At 41.6% G+C, this 16,026-nt stretch overlaps 1 protein-coding gene across 5 annotated transcripts in view; it reads left to right on the top strand.

Moving 5' to 3' along the window:
• The window catches only part of LOC120634531 (basic proline-rich protein), a 78,344-nt gene extending 65,431 nt beyond the window's left edge, over window positions 1-12,913 (top strand). For 3 of the 5 annotated variants that reach the window (XM_039905211.1, XM_039905210.1, XM_039905212.1), the window contains exons 11-15: window positions 865-934; window positions 1,374-1,462; window positions 2,490-2,796; window positions 3,022-3,199; window positions 4,033-12,913. In XM_039905211.1, coding sequence (XP_039761145.1) covers window positions 865-934; window positions 1,374-1,462; window positions 2,490-2,796; window positions 3,022-3,199; window positions 4,033-4,155 — 767 coding nt within the window. In that variant the 3' untranslated portion in view covers window positions 4,156-12,913. The remainder of the gene's footprint in view (window positions 1-864; window positions 935-1,373; window positions 1,463-2,489; window positions 2,797-3,021; window positions 3,200-4,032) is intronic. The other 2 variants (XM_039905215.1, XM_039905213.1) reach the window with 1 other exon arrangement.
• The last annotated feature ends 3,113 nt before the right edge of the window (window positions 12,914-16,026 follow it).

The raw sequence follows: 16,026 nt of genomic DNA, 5'->3' as shown, positions 1-16,026 counted from the left end.
TTTGTAATACCACTTAAAACGTATTTTAAAACATTTCACTTACTTTTGAAGAATTGTACACCATACTGACCCAAATTGAAGCTTGCCTAAACTCAGCTTTAGGCGAAGACCTAGATCATTTTACGCCTGGTCATTTTCTTCTTGAAGAGCCAATGGTTACGATACCGGACAGGAGTTAACGGTATCGCGTTGCAATAACACGCTTAAACCGGTGGCAACTGACGGAGAGAATATTACGAGACTTTTAGGCTCATTCGCAATCTGACTATCAGTATATATCAAGACTATAACAACGCCCAAAGTGAAAAAAGCCTAAGCCTATTAGATAATCTAAGCCTAATAGACTACGGACAGCAGGTTCTAAATAAGGATTACCGGTTGCCCCCTGGTTCTTGGCAGTTGGGTCTTATTGAGAGAGCGTATCCAGATAAAGACGGGCTAACTCACGTTTATGAGGTGCGTACAATAACAGAAATAAAGCAAAGAGCCCTCTACAAATTGTGCCATTAACCCGGTTAAAAAAAAAGGACGGTATTTTCCTTGGCGTTGGAGGATGTTTGAAATAACTTGAATTTGAGTTAAGAATGTCTAGAATATTTAAATTAAATTAGTATAATTTGATTGTGATAGATGGTGACACTAGTACTTTGTCTCCCGCTATCGATGTGTTATCCTAGTATCAAATAGTCCTGAGAACCCAGCGTAATAGTAAATTCAATTGCATACTACCGACAGTTTGGTTTAGATATCTTAAAGCTTACAAAGTTCATTGCTGTGTAATTGAGGCAGAAGGTAACGCAGAAAACTTGAGAAAATAAAAGAAATTTATTCCCACAATAATGTTAAAAAAAAACATTTTTCCAGGAAATGGCGTTGGAGACAGTCCACGGTTAGATCAACTACACCCCTCTATGTATCCTAGCAATTACAATAGGTGAGTGAACTTTGGCGATTGATCTATTGGTTCGTCCAACGCAGAAAATAAGGCGATATGTTGCCTCACAAACTCCACTTCTGTCAATATTCTTGATTTTAATTAATATAGATCTCAAGAGCAAAGATAACATAGTCTTTCAGTCACTGATATTTTATATGTTTAGGCCTAGGAGATCACAAATTGAGTTGGTAAAAGTTTAAAATTAACTCGTTTATAGGACACCATACCATCACCACCATATGTTCAGTTTAAACACTTTCAAGTTACGCTTAAAGTCATTGGATTCGATTCTTCTGTTTGGGGATTTTAACACAAAATTATCAAATGTTTATTAACAACTATTGAAACACAGAGCCATTTATGACATAATAATCGACGGTGAAGGGGTGTAAGTAACTGTCAACTACGGTACGGTACTAATGAGCTCATTCCGCAGGTCGACCCCAACGGGCGACAGTGAGACGGGGTTCGCGCGCGGCCCCTTCCGCGCCGTGCCCACTCCCGAGCACCACCACCCGCCGCCCGGTAAGCTTCACTTTAGCATAAGGACTTCCTGTGGACATTTGGCCTTTCCGCAGCTAATTGTGTGAGTTCAATTATGACGCCTTAACTTAACAGCGCTATCACTGTTTTAAACAAACCTGCCGAAGTATCAAAAACGTTACCTTTGGGAATATCCCCGCTATGTCCTAAATAACCCGCAAGACCTAAGTGCTGGACTAAAAGGGGACTTAATGAAATTATTTGAACTGGTTCTGCAATAATATTATAAAAGATGGGTGTATTAACACAAGAAAGAAGTGAAACCTTTTTAGGTTGTGTAACGGTATAAAGCTACCGCTTCTTACAGGTCTCGTGTAATAAATTGAACCTACGACCGAATGCCGAGACATATTTTCAAGGGCACGTTTCCGTACTTTAAATTATAATTACTTTTAAATAAGAATAGTATGTTTATAGGACCATTCGAACAGTCAATGATTATCAATGCTTGTTTATTAAGCATATTTTTTTATTATTTATTTATTTATATTTTTACTCTCAGTCACAATTACTACAGTAAGATATTTTACAAACATTTCTTCAAACTGTAGAACAGTTTGTTGAGCGGATCGGCACTCTTATAATAACGTAGTCATATGTTTAGATGCTCAAACTATTTAGATTTATAAATAGGTAATTAGTGTACAGAAACAAATGTTTGATGTTTTATAAATGGTTTCATGATGGAGCTGCAAATGGTTACTTAATAGCATTTACAGGTTCCTCAAAAAAATATCTCACTGAGCCTTTTTTTAGTATACTTTTTTAAAAATTACTGTCTACTGTGATTAAGGACACAAATGCAACGACATTTGTGTTCCTAAACTCAGCAAAGAGGTCAGTAAACCGAGGAACAAGAAACTTTGGTCCAACCACCAAAGAAAAATTCTGATTTCGTGGTACAATTAGTTCTTCATCTATTATCCTTCTCGTTTTCACATGACCTCGTGTACTTCCCTTACAATTTATGACACGAATGACATTGAATGTTTATACTCGCCTCCCGTAGCTTACGCCTCCGAGGACACCGGCAGTAACGCGCGCTTGCCCGCAGGCTCGCCGAGCGAGTACGGCAGCGCGGGCGGCGGCGACTCGGGCCCCGGCACGCCCAAGAGCAAGTCGCAGGACGTGGCGTCCAAGTCGCTGTCGGGCCTGGAGTCGCTGGTGGACCAGATCCCGTCCATCGCCGAGGGCGGCGCGGCGGCGCCGGGCGCGGGCGACGCCGCCGCGCCCGCCGCGCCCGCGCTGCCCGACTACGCGCCCGCGCTGTACCCGCCCTACCCGGCCTACGGCGCGCCCGCCTACGGCAACAACGGGTGAGTGCCGCGGGGCAATACCGACCGATGTGCGATGCGCAGCGATAGCGAAAGTGCACTGACAAAGGGGATGATGAGAGGCGATAGGACAGCGATCGAACGAACTACGTTTTGGCGCGAACGGCCGGGTGTATGTTCACATGAACCGAACGCAGATCGCTCGACCCGAAACGGCCTTCAAAATATTGATTCGTCCGTACGCTAATGCGGCGCTTGGCGGCGCAGGTACGGCGGCCCGTTCGTGGGCTACGGCGGCGGCTGGGGCACGCAGCTCATGCGGCCCGCGCCCGGCTACCTGCCCGACTGGCAGTACGGCTACGCGCCCGGCGTGCCGCCCGCCTACGCGCCCTACAACTCCTACTACAACGGCTACGCGGGCCCGCCGCCCGCGCACCACCAGCAGGTACTCCCCCCACTGACTGCCGAACACTTATTGAGAAAATGCTCTGTCACGAAAGTAAACTAAAAAGCTAATATGGGTACGTTGGTGTGTATTCCGTGTTACAGAGATACTCAGGCGATTTCATGAGTAATGATACTAATTTGTAATTAAATCACATACGATCGAGGAATTGAGCTCAGTCCTGTCAGAACCTGTCCATACTAATATTAAAAATTGGTTGTGTGGTTAAACGTGCTTATCTAGATCTCCCAGATATTTATTTTATGTCAGTTGAAGTAGTTACAAAGGTGAGTCATGTTTGCTTCGACTAGACTCTTCTAGAACATTAGTGCCCACCACCTATGCGCGTACAATCGGAACACGCTCGCGGGAGCGCCGAGCGCCCGCAAGCGTGCCCGGTGCTAACGCGTGTGCTAAAAAATAGGGGTGATGGTGGCCAGGTATTAACTTTAATACTAGGATGAGATATACTTATCTGATACAATATCAGGTACCACCATAGTACCAAAAACTTTCAACAACTCAATCAACTCTTGTTCCGCCACAACAATATTTCATCGAGTATATCGTTTCCATTATAAATCATGTATTCCCAATTTGTAACGTTTTTATCACCATACTTTTTTTTTCTCAATTAGTTAATTTAAATCCGTGCTAACTTTTCTTTCCCGCCAATCGATCTCGTCGAAGTTTTACAGGATGATACTTTTCTTTGATAGTCTAGTAAAGGCCATTATTCTATTTTCAAAACACTATGATTCTTCTATGAATGAGTATACAAACATTGGTTTGTTGATATATTTGAATCATTGGGTTTATCGCGTGCTCCGCAGACGCACTACCTGTCGGCGCCGCCGCTCATCGACCTGCACAAGAACGGCGAGCACGCGGGCGGCGTGCCGTCCGTGCCCGCCGTGCCGTCCGTGCCGTCCGTCGGCTTCGGCGGCTTCTGTTAGTGCGCGAGCTCCCGCCGGCAGGCGCCGCTAGTGATGTAACTTAATCTTTTTCAAACTGATGAGCTTAATTTTTAGGATTTATTTGTAAATATTGTATGTATTTATTTCGGTCCATCACACGTTTAACCGAGTCGCGGGCGCCGGTCGCGCGACTGTCGCCCGCGAGGTGTCCGCGCGGAGGGAGGCGGGGGGCCAATTTACGTACTTAATTTATTCGGAATGTCTGTGATTTGTGTCGTTTGCGACGAGCGCCGCGCGCGGTCCGCGGCCGGCGAAACCTTTTCATTTTTACTCTTCGATGCGAACTTCTGAAAGGTTGAGCCTCTGAGGAGAACCGTCTTGCCAATGAAACGTTTCGTGTTCTAGTCACTAACTAATTCGTGTCGGCTAGTCAAATTTATGAAGAAAAATGACCGCGCCCCCGCGCCTCCCGCGCGAACCGTCTTGAAATTTGTTTTTATCTAAGTCACAGGAGCGGCCTACGAATGTGTAATGTATTTTTATTTAGCTTTAGTTACGTGTTACGTGGAGTCGGTTACGCTATTACGAATCGAGTTAAGCATTTTTACACAGTAACTGAATATGTAGTTATTTGACCGGCTCGCGGCGCCCCGCCGCCCCCGCTGCCCGCGCGGGGCCACGCGTCGAGAAACTTAGCTCAATTATACAAACACGAAGTTCCTTTAGATGTTCTCGCGCGGCGGAGGGCGGCGGCCATCCGCACTGATGTTACCGAACCAGTTGCATAGCTTCGGATCGCTAGTGACTAGCATAATTTTACATAATATTGTAACGTATTGTTTATTGCGCGCCATCTTATGTTAAGGCCACTCGTGGCGCCCGCCAGTTGCGCCCCTAGTGCATAATATTCCCCGGGTGCTGCAAGGCTCGCCGCGACGCGGCTGCCACGGCGGGCGCGCGCCGTGGAGTTTATTTTGTGAGTCTTTGGTATGTTGTTGATGTTTTTATTTTTATCTCGATGGAGTATCGGGCGTCGGTCTCTCATTGGAATCGTATCACACTTCTGCTGCGATTTATGACGTCGAAGTTGCTAGAATGTGTCGAATGAAGTCATCTCTATCACTAGTCTTTAGGTGGAACTTCGAAGTATGAATCCCGGCTCGGGTACATTTGAGAGTTTATAGATTAACTTTAACGGTAGGTGAGATCGCAGTCGAGCGTTGTCATCGTAAAGCGATGGTCGCAAATAACATTCGGTGCATAGATACGATTTCATTGTATAAAAGAGAATCCATTGGCCCAGTGGAGTGAGGAACTTCGGTTTGTTGAAACTCCGATCGGAGTCTCGAAACCTCGATTGGATTATTTTAATTGCACAAACGATAAAAAAAAATTAATGTAAGGTAAAAACGAAATAACATACGTAAGAAAGACATATACGTTAATAATAGGTTTACTCGAAAGAATTTATATATATTATAGTGATGTGGAGTGGAGTGGAGTCGACTCGTGCTCAAGGCGCTGGTAGTGCAGCGATCTCACATCAAAGAGTAGTATAGGTTTGGGAATGTCTAAAAACGTATTTTGACTTCAGTCTGTTGCGTGCATGCGTTGCGTCACACACAACCTGGGAGGTGTCTACATGTGTGTAGCAGAGACTATATTTTGTACTGCAAAGGTGAAAAGGGGGGGTCGCGTGTTCTAAAGTGTGACGTAATGACAGAATGGTCTTCTTGTATTACCTTTTATTTAAATTAAAATAAGTCGGATCAAAGTGGTTACTTTCTAAAACTTTAATCATCAACACTTAATCTGTTTTATCTGGAGACTGTATCTCGTATTCCTGATACACGCGCGTTACAATTTTCTTTCAATTGGTTTTAAATATAATTAAATATGGCATATTATAATAGAATTCGTTTCATGAATTTGGAAAATTAAACTATAAATATGGCTGTGCTCCCGCCCGGTGTATACCGGCCTAGATTATGTTCACATTGTATTGTGACACGTGAAGGAAGTCTCACTGTAAAACCCCGGGCGAGTCCCTTCTTTTTAGGGTAATATACTGTTTTTTTTTTGTATAGGAAGGATTAGTTATTCGAAGGGAAGAATATTCTCTTAGAGATTTAATTTGTTGATGATCAAATTGTTATAAAGTAACTTTAATGGATGTTTGTAACACCTACTCCTAACATCAATCTTGTGATTGGCTATCGCGATGACCCTACAATTGTTGTTATGACTGAGTTTATAATACTTTTAGCCAATCAGAACAATGTAGCGATCTGTTAAAGTTTGATGCGAGGGGTGCGTTGCCGGGCTGCGAGGCTCGACAAACAGCCAGGGAACGAGAGGGGCAAGTTGTGCATCGTAGACTGCGGAAGTGTGCTATATAAGTAGGTTGTAACGTTGGCGGTAGAAGCCGCGAGGTGTCGCCGAGGTCGCACTGTTCTAAACGCGTTTTCTATTTATTTATTTAGTTCGTCATTCAGGTGGAAATTTGATAAGTTTATAAAATGAAATCAACAGGGTATTTAAGATTGCGTAAGAGATATTATTTTATATTTATTTTTATTTTTTCGTGTGCGTGCGCGCGTTTTTTTTAGCGTTATTTAAAGGAGCATCCGCGCACAACCGTGTGGGTTTAGGTGAGCTCATTTATATAAAGAAGCACTTTATGGCCCACTATTACCAAATTCTGGGCGCAAAGTATTTCTAAATAAATCATGACATGTATTGGTATGCGGAATATTATTAAAACTCATGCCACGTTACGTATATTATACGCTGATATTACAAGGAATGTAATCACGACACGTTACACAAAGGATGATTATGATCTCATATAAATTGTACCTTGCGGTATATCTTTCTGGCTCTGTCCCGGCTACATTGCTGACGCTGCACGGTTGTGAACGGACAGCTTCACTGTATTGATGTTGTTTATCGACTTCCAAGTGGGAGCTCCGCCCTGACACTCACCTGCAAACAATACAGTTTATTTGTGATGTTTTTTTTTGTGCATGTTACAAATATGCAAATGCTGATAAGAAACATGGGAAATTATGTTTGGGATAACCTAGTTAGATGAGAATTGGTTTTTATATAGTTAGATAGAAAAATAATAAAATTTTGTTCCTTCGTTATAACCATTTTATCATGCCCTCACCTCTATTATTATGTTAATCGATATTTGATTTATAACATCTTTGACAGTATTAGATATACATAGTTAGTACATGCATAAATCGACATAGAATCTCTAATACAAATATTAAAATATATTCCGTTACATACATACCCATTAACACACATAGAGGGGTAATGTTTATTATTTGTTAAATTTTTACTTATATTTCGTCTCTCTACTCTGGAAATTAAGACCGATATTTTTGATTTAAACATCAATACTTGTAGGGGCCGTGTAGCTCAGATATTATGACATCTTTCTATAATATGATCGGTCGTTCATAGTATTGTTTGTATGTACATGTGGAACCATACTCGTAGGCCTATTATCGAACCCACTCTTAGCTTTTACACTAAGTTAGGTGGGAAATATACGTTCAATCAGTACACTAAAAGGTTTTCTTATGCGTATAAGTGGACATTAGTAGATTGGTGTCAGGGCTGGGCTTGTTGGGTCCGACTTTTACGCTTCCTTTAAATTCTAGTATATTTTACTGCAACTACAACTAAAGTTCACGCACGAAATTGAAAGAATTACGGCAATGTCTCTGTCACTCGCTTACTAATATGAATACAATTTCCATAACACTATGATCATGCCACGTCTTTAGCCTTTGTACAAGATTTGCTCGCTCGCCATAGAGGAATCTTATATCAAACTCTGTGTCGTCAATTTATAATGGACATAATGCAATTTATAATGGACATAATGTTACTCGTTTTAGAGTCGCAAATCCTGTTCTTCTAATTTTTGTTTCAGAAAAGTTCTGTGAAAAGCCCGAGCTAAAGAATTGTAGGCTAATTTGAACTAGATTTTAATGCAACGCAATAATATTCACTTTACTCCGATATTCAAGTATTTGCACTTGAAAACGACTCTTCAATTGCGAGCGAGAAAATCTTGTACTAAGGCTGTATGTTGAATCAAATGAAATGGAATTAAAAAGCCTATCTAACTAACCTAACTAAGGCTAGGAACGCCCTCGTGCGAGTGAGAAAGAAACACATTTTGTAAACAGTGATAAATGACACCGTTGGCCGAAATGATTTCGTTTTGTGCAAAAAATTTAATCAGAGTGATTTTAAAACTCAAAGCATTCGGCATATCAAAGCAAACGGTCTTAAAATACTATGTCTCCTGCCGCCAGCTTTTCAACGATGTAATAATCCTGGCGGGGCCGACTTTGGTGCGCAGTCTGCTTTAAACAATTACCCTGCTAGCACGAAGAGCAACTATCGGAGTTGCATAATGGCAAACTACTAGCAGAGCACTAAAACCATTATACAGCTGTAATAGCGTTTTTACTCCTCTTCGCGCTATTTGGGTACTAAAATCTAATTTATTGTTAGATCATTGCAATCGTACTTAATTTTTAGCGACTACTGTTGTTTACAAATATTCGGTTGCTGAAATTGATTGTATGTTAAGTTTGTTAATCATAGAATATGTACTGCGTTCAGTCTTCATCATAAAAGTGATGGAATATTTTAAATCCTTTTTGAAGGTTATGCAATGTTTATAAGAAAGTTTTACGGTACTAAACCTTGCTTAACTTTCGGGTTGTGTAGTGTGAGGTCGTGGCTGGTTACCACGTGTGTTTAGCCAGCTCCTGATGTGTAGCCATCATTATGGAACATTTCTCTAGATAACCAATCGTTCTGTGTACTAGGTTTATCGGTATCAACGCGAGTGTTGTGGGTTTTACAGTCCCTTTTGAGCCATCAGCAGATATTCGGAGGTTCCGGATCACCAGAAGTACATACCTATTAAAAGTGCCAAAAGGGGTTTAGTATGTGAAAACACAATAGTATTTGCAGCGATTCGCTTTGATCCGTAGCGTAAAAGTTCGTCTCAACGAGCACATAATATCGCCTTTGTACATAATGAGTGCTTTATTACGCTTTTTTGATATTACTATATTTTTATTTACTTTGTAATGTATTTTTTGCTTTTGTAACAACGTTTTTATTAATTATTGTGGATCGCGTCGCAAGGGTCGCCTGCGTATCCAGTTAACGATATTTACGCGTTGATAAATTATAAGGATCAAATGTCTAAACTGTATCGTCGTCTCTATCAGAAATTCAATATATTTCAAACGCGTGCAGTGCGATAGCTAATTTTAGACCAGTCATTCTGCACAGCCTTTTTGCTGGCGAAGCCAAGACCCCGAAGTTCTTATTACAGGACGTAGAGTTCAAACCTTAGCTCAGGAGCGTGTAGACTTAAATCAGTCCAACCATCATATGTTACCTTAAGAACAACATTCTGTCCAAGGTTGACTCATTAAAGTGTGTCTGGTCTAGAAATACTGTGAGGTCGATCCCACATGAAAGGGATACAATATTTTCGTATCAGTCAATGCATTCAGTAGAATTTGAGACTATTCGCATTAGCACAATATTGTTCTGCCTTTTTTGTAGAACTCTATTATCTCTTTTCAATTCGTCCCAAATTATAACTTTAACATAATCGATAGCCATTTTCGGTTTATTCCTATCACTATAGAGGCAATACGTCCTTAACAATGTAAAGTGTTAGGCGGTATTAGGACGTATTTTCGGCGGCATAGTCATAGATACTACGCGATATATAGGTTGCTAGAGACGCAGGCGGCCCCGGGGAGCGGGCTAGTGCCACCCCGGTGCGACACGACCCGTTTGTGATCGTTAGTCGTATTTACTTTCTCGAATACATGCGCCTTCGAATACATGTTCCCGCGACGGCTATTAGTTCGAATTCAAGTTTTGTTACGTTTACTTATCGTTCCCGGCGGGATTTTCGGCTCGACGTGGCCAACGCGGAGACGTGGCGCGGGTGACGTGCCGGCTGCGGGTCGGCTGTCGCGGGCACTGCGAGCTCCACAAGAGCGGCCCGGGTCCCCGCGCCACGCGCGCGAGCCACGCTAGGGATAGGCGCAGGGCTCGGAGCCGTAGCTAGTGTAAGTCTCTATCAACGAGTTAGTGTTAGTGAGCGCGAGGCGTGCGCCGCACGCGCCGCCGGTGTAAGTAGTAGGCGCGCGGCGCGAGGCGGCGCGCGCGTTGAGTCGCTCAACTATTTTGTACAGTATGTATATTTTTGTAAAATTCGTTCTAACTTGTGGCAATATTATAAAATTTTAAAATTTATCTCTAATACTATTGATATTTAGTACAATTGTTATAATGTTTGGTTCGTTTCGGTCACCGCTCCGCACTTCGGCATCGAGGGGCGAACGAGAACATCACCGCTAGGGGTATTGGAGCGTCGGATCCGCCGAACGAAGCTGAGCGTATATAGTACTTGACCTAGCTCGCATCGCAGCGCCACACCTTGAGCCCCGAATATATCAAATTTTTCATCGTTTCCTTTAAATCGGAACTAATTCGTTTTATCTGAAAGATTGTGCCGTCCAGTTCGTGGCGGTGGTTAAAATTCCTTACTTTAACCACCACTACAAACTGGAATTTCGGCATCAATCAAATGCAATAGTTAATAGTGCTTATACTTTTCCTCCGCAAGAGTGCTGTTATGGAAAGGAGATGCTTGACTACTCTGGTTTGGCTACTACTTGCAGCGGTGTTTGGCTAGGATAGATTCCCGGAATTGGAAACCAATTCGGAAAATTAATAATTTCTAAATTGACTACGGTCTGAAACTTTGTAACGTTTCGGCCGCGGTTTCTCAAAACCCCGTTACAGTACCGTAAAAGTTGAAATTTAAGGTAACGCGCCGTTTACCTGTGTATTACAAAACACCGCATTCAAATCGACTCAGTAATATTTCAGGAAAATGGTAACTTCAAAACATATTCCTACTTAAGAGATAATCCACGTAATGCCATTTGTTTATGTTCTATTATTACACATTTACAAAGCGGTGAAATTGATAAAGTGGTGGTGTTGCGATGCAGGTTGCTAAATTAAGCTGGCAAATGGTCCGGTGCGCTTCGCTTCGTGCGACGGCGTCCGCGCCGACCGCGCGAGCCGTTCTCACGTGACGTATGTAGTTGCACGACTCACGCTCGCACCGCAGTCTAAATATTAAGGAGTCCCTCACACGAGCCGCCCGCTGCGCGACCCCGCCCGACCCGACTAGCACGGGCAGTTCCAATTACAATGTCAATATACTCCAGCGAGCCATAGACGGCTAGGGTAGGCAGTAGAAACTGGATGGTCGGTTGCTTTCCCACCTAGTAACAGTTACTACTGCTAATCCGGATTGGAGCACACTGTAGAAGTCAAATGAACATACAAAGAGAGATGAAGCCTATGCCCAGCAGTGGGCCGGTAATTAGGCTGACAATGGCAACGCCTTAAACTGGATCTGCAAGCCAACCATTTAGTTCGGATGATATCCGACAAATTAGATGCACAGTATATTTTGCTCGCAAACGTTGATAGACAAAGAAGCTGTACGAACTCTAAAGCAGCTATATAGCCCCGAAAGCCTGCTAACTCACTGTTCATGCTCATACACTCATCGTGCTAGTTGGGAATGCCTGTCGCACATTTTGCATTACATTTTGTGATGTCGCCGATACAAATGTACGAGGCCTCTAAATGGTGCTAATCACCAGAGCACCGGATAGAACGAAACTAGATAAAGAAAGTGAACTTCGACGCCATTGCGTGCGAGAGGTCGGCACAGAGGCGCGGGTCGGCCGCGGCGCGGTGGCGGCGTGCGGGGACGCACGTAGAGTAGTTGTGCGCCGTGCGCGCGCTTGGTTGTGAATGTCGCTGGCGGCTCCGTCGGCCGCTCGCCCCGAGCCGTGGCCCGCGTGCAGCGGGGCCACGGCTCCAACGTCGCAGTATTGCCGTGCCAAACCCTACCCGATGCAGGATCTCCGAAGCAATATTTTTACAATGTAGTCTCAACCGAAAAGCAATAATCCTTCGACTGCCAACAGCGTCCGTATCGGAAGTTTGTATCGCCAATAATACTGGACGTTCTATTGTATATTGTTATCGCGACTCAGCAGAGCCCGACAGTTGACGGAGCTCGAACCTAGCTCAATTTTATTGATACTTAATTATTGTAATTTATTATCGCAACTCGCTTGTTATCAGTCCCGCCCGCGCGAGACGGGCGGCCGAAGGACCACGGTGCTTATGTTGTAGTCGGACGCTGCTCGCGGCCTCTGCCGAGAGTCAATTACTGCCGCCCCGCTCGCCGCGTCCGCGAGCGCGCTATAGAGTACAATTTATCGATATACCTTTATCTCTATTATTATGAATTATTACGATATGGTAGTGCTACTGTTGTCGTCGCGTCGCCAGTCGCCGACGCGACCGCCGAGAGGTCTGAGTGTCCGTTGATATATTTACGCTAGCGGTAACAGTTGATATGTTTGTACAGTTTTTAAACGAACTTCTCGTAGTGAACTAAGCAAGAATTATTTTAGTATATGGTAAGATCTAATCGAATTACATTCTAGTGTAACATAATAAAGTACTCGAGGTTTTTCTAAATTTCATTTTAAGATCGTACGTGAGGTTTCATTTGGAATATAATATTGTACGTCTCATTGGAAACTGACTCCGTAGGATGTAATTAGAAATTAAACTGGAAAATTTTAAATAATAAAATACAACTTAATATTAAGTAATGTATTATAAAATAGGTGTAAGGTAAAAAGTTATTAACATTGTATGGAAAAATTGTGACAAAATTATAGTCATTTGTAATATTATAGTGATGTTTTATTCTGCCCTATACCTAATTTATTTTCCTTAATGTATCTTTATTATTTTTAAAAATATGGTAACACTAGTAAAGTAGAGTCAACCAGACGAGATAAAAAACATTGGAATTAATAGCACTTGAAAGTTTCTATATTCCTGTTTTTATACGCAATTATGCTGTTTGTTTATAGTACCAGAAATCAAGATCTATCCGGGAGCTTTAATAAATAAAATATTATAAGCATAGTTCTGCTATTGGCTTAGTTTGCAATATGTCGTTATAGTTCTATTTGTCTACCGGGGTATGATAAGTTTGTTGTACTTAACATGTTTACCACGTCTTGTTTATTTATAGCCTTTGTTTCTTAATTTGCTAATAAACCTAGCTTGACTGCGATCTCATCTGGAGGTTAGTGCGAATACTGTTTAAAATAGAACGGGTGTGGCAGTTCATTAAACCGTAACGATAAATAGCTTTTCTAGCTATAATCACCTTAACCTATTACGAAAGCTGCCAAGTTCAGTAGCTTTATCAAAAAATTGCCACCTGATCTGAACATAAGACGCATAATTTGACAGCGTTTGTAATTTACTCATGGTCGACTTTGTCTATACCTACTAATATGGCGGTCCCCCACGAGACGGGCTGACCAGTTGAAAAAGACAAACTCGTGGCGGTTATTACAAATCGTCAAAAAAAAACTGAAGCCGATGGAGACAATTTACCCACTCGAAGCTGAGATCTTCCGTAATTATGGAGGGTAGAGGTAAGGAGGATCATCTGTGTATATGAAAAAGTGTCGTCAAAATGTATTAAATTAGGATGGCGCCACATTTGCATCAAGGTAACTCTTAAAAGAAGCGCCAAATATAAATATTGTTAGAGTAGGCTTGAAAAATAAACAAGGAAGTAAGGTTATATTTACCACAATATTTTGTACAACGTAAGTTGTTGAAATTCTCAATAATTAACTACTTTAGTCGATAATGACATTAAATTTTTTAACTCGGCATACTTCAATTCATCTACGATTGCTACATTCATACCATACCCTGTGCATCCACCAGCGCCATTGTGGAGGATTTTTGAACTGTTATTTAGCGCATACAACTGGACACTTTTTCAACTTTTCTCCCATATAAGATGACTCTCCTTACCTCTACCCTCCATATCCGTAATGAAGGAACAACCATAGAGAGAGAGAGAGATGTGGCTGTCTCCAAATTACCAAACTAGGTGGCGCCACAAGATCCTACATCACGCTTTTGGAGTTTACACAAATGGGAGCGGTATAAAATATAATTTATCAAAGACGAACAGTTGGAAATTGTTACCTAGCACAACACCAGCTCAATGGGAGCTCTTTATATTGCTACGCTTGAGCGCCCGTATAGATACGAAATTATGACACATCACAAAGATTGGGACGCGGTACACCAGAAAATACCTATACACTTGCTTGGCTTTAATGTAGGTATTAAGTTAAAAACGTGGCGGGAAACATGGCAAAAGAGCACATGAAAGACGTTTCGTATGTATGTATGTGTGTATGTTTCATAGTCTGGATGTCAACAATATAACTTGCCATCGCTCACAGCGAGTCGCTGTTTTGCGGTAGAATGGCGATGGAGGAACTAGATTATAAGTTCGTGAGCACACGCGGGGACAGTTATAAGGGCACCGCACACGCCATAAGTTTTTTAATTGATCACAATCAATAAAGAACAGTGGTAGGTACAATCTTAATCAAATATTGATTTGTAAGGACTTAAATAAACATAAAATAGGTAGTTCTTAGGTATTTCGCTGTTGTAGTATTATTGTGGATATAGGTATTGCAGTAGGTAGTCGATAGTTTGACATTTAAAACCTTAGAAGTATTTAATGGTGTGAGTGACTTTGTAATATTATTTAGGTACCTGAATATTAATGTTGTTCAACGCCGTTGAGTCTCGCAGAGAAGAATTTTTACGGAATCCGAAGTTATTTCAAGATGAATCTGCGGGGGCAATGTAGATTACAGTTAGCTCTTGTTTTTATTTTCATTGCAATTCCATACTAGGTTTTATAATATATGACATAGCGTGCTTGTTTGTTTGTTACCTATGTTCGGCTCAACCGTTGAACCAATCTTGTTGAAAATCGTCGAAAATCGATGTGATGAGATAGTAAATCTCCACCTCTGATCTGAACTACCTATTCCTCAACGGGCAGCAGCAAATAACTCTGAATTGCTTCCGAAACTGACTATCTATCGGATCCCAATCAAATAAATGTTCTTTAAATTTTTAAAACCTATTATTTGGAAATTTAAGTCATGTAGAAAAAAGTATGGATTTTGACATATTATGGAAACACAGAACACAATAAATAATTACCTACGTCAGCTGAAGGCATAACAGGTTTGTTTCTTGATTGTTGATTATTACATTATTCACTTTTACTTTTATGTTCATTCAAAACTGGCGGGAAAACTTATTGCCTCCTTATTCGCTATGGAGGGTAGAGGTAAGGAGAGTCATCTTATATGGGAGTAAAGTTGAAAAAGTGTCCAGTTGTTGCGCTAAATAACAGTTCAAAAATCCTCCACAATGGCGCTGGAGGATGCACAGGTTATGGTATGAATGTACCAATCGTAGATGAATTGAAGTATGCCGAGTTAAAAAATTTAATGTCATTATCGACTAAAGTAGTTAATTATTGAGAATTTCAACAACTTACGTTGTACAAAATATTGTGGTAAATATAACCTTACTTCCTTGTATCTCCATACTTCCTTGTTTATTTTTCAAGCCTACTCTAACAATATTTATATTTGGCGCTTCTTTTAAGAGTTACCCTGATGCAAATGTGGCGCCATCCTAATTTAATACATTTTGACGACACTTTTTCATATACACAGATGACTCTCCTTACCTCTACCCTCCATATTATTCGCTGTCACTGTGGCACAGATATATAAGAACTATGGAAGTATTTTAAGAGTAACATAGATTTTTAATGTCTATGGTTTAAATATTGAATATATCAGGTAAACGATACTTGGCGGGGCA

Source organism: Pararge aegeria, chromosome 24, assembly GCF_905163445.1.
Source record: "Pararge aegeria chromosome 24, ilParAegt1.1, whole genome shotgun sequence".
NCBI classification, from domain to species: Eukaryota; Metazoa; Arthropoda; class Insecta; order Lepidoptera; family Nymphalidae; genus Pararge; species Pararge aegeria.
The sequence above is the reverse complement of the archived record's forward strand: the minus strand, read 5'-3'. Positions and strand labels throughout refer to the sequence as shown.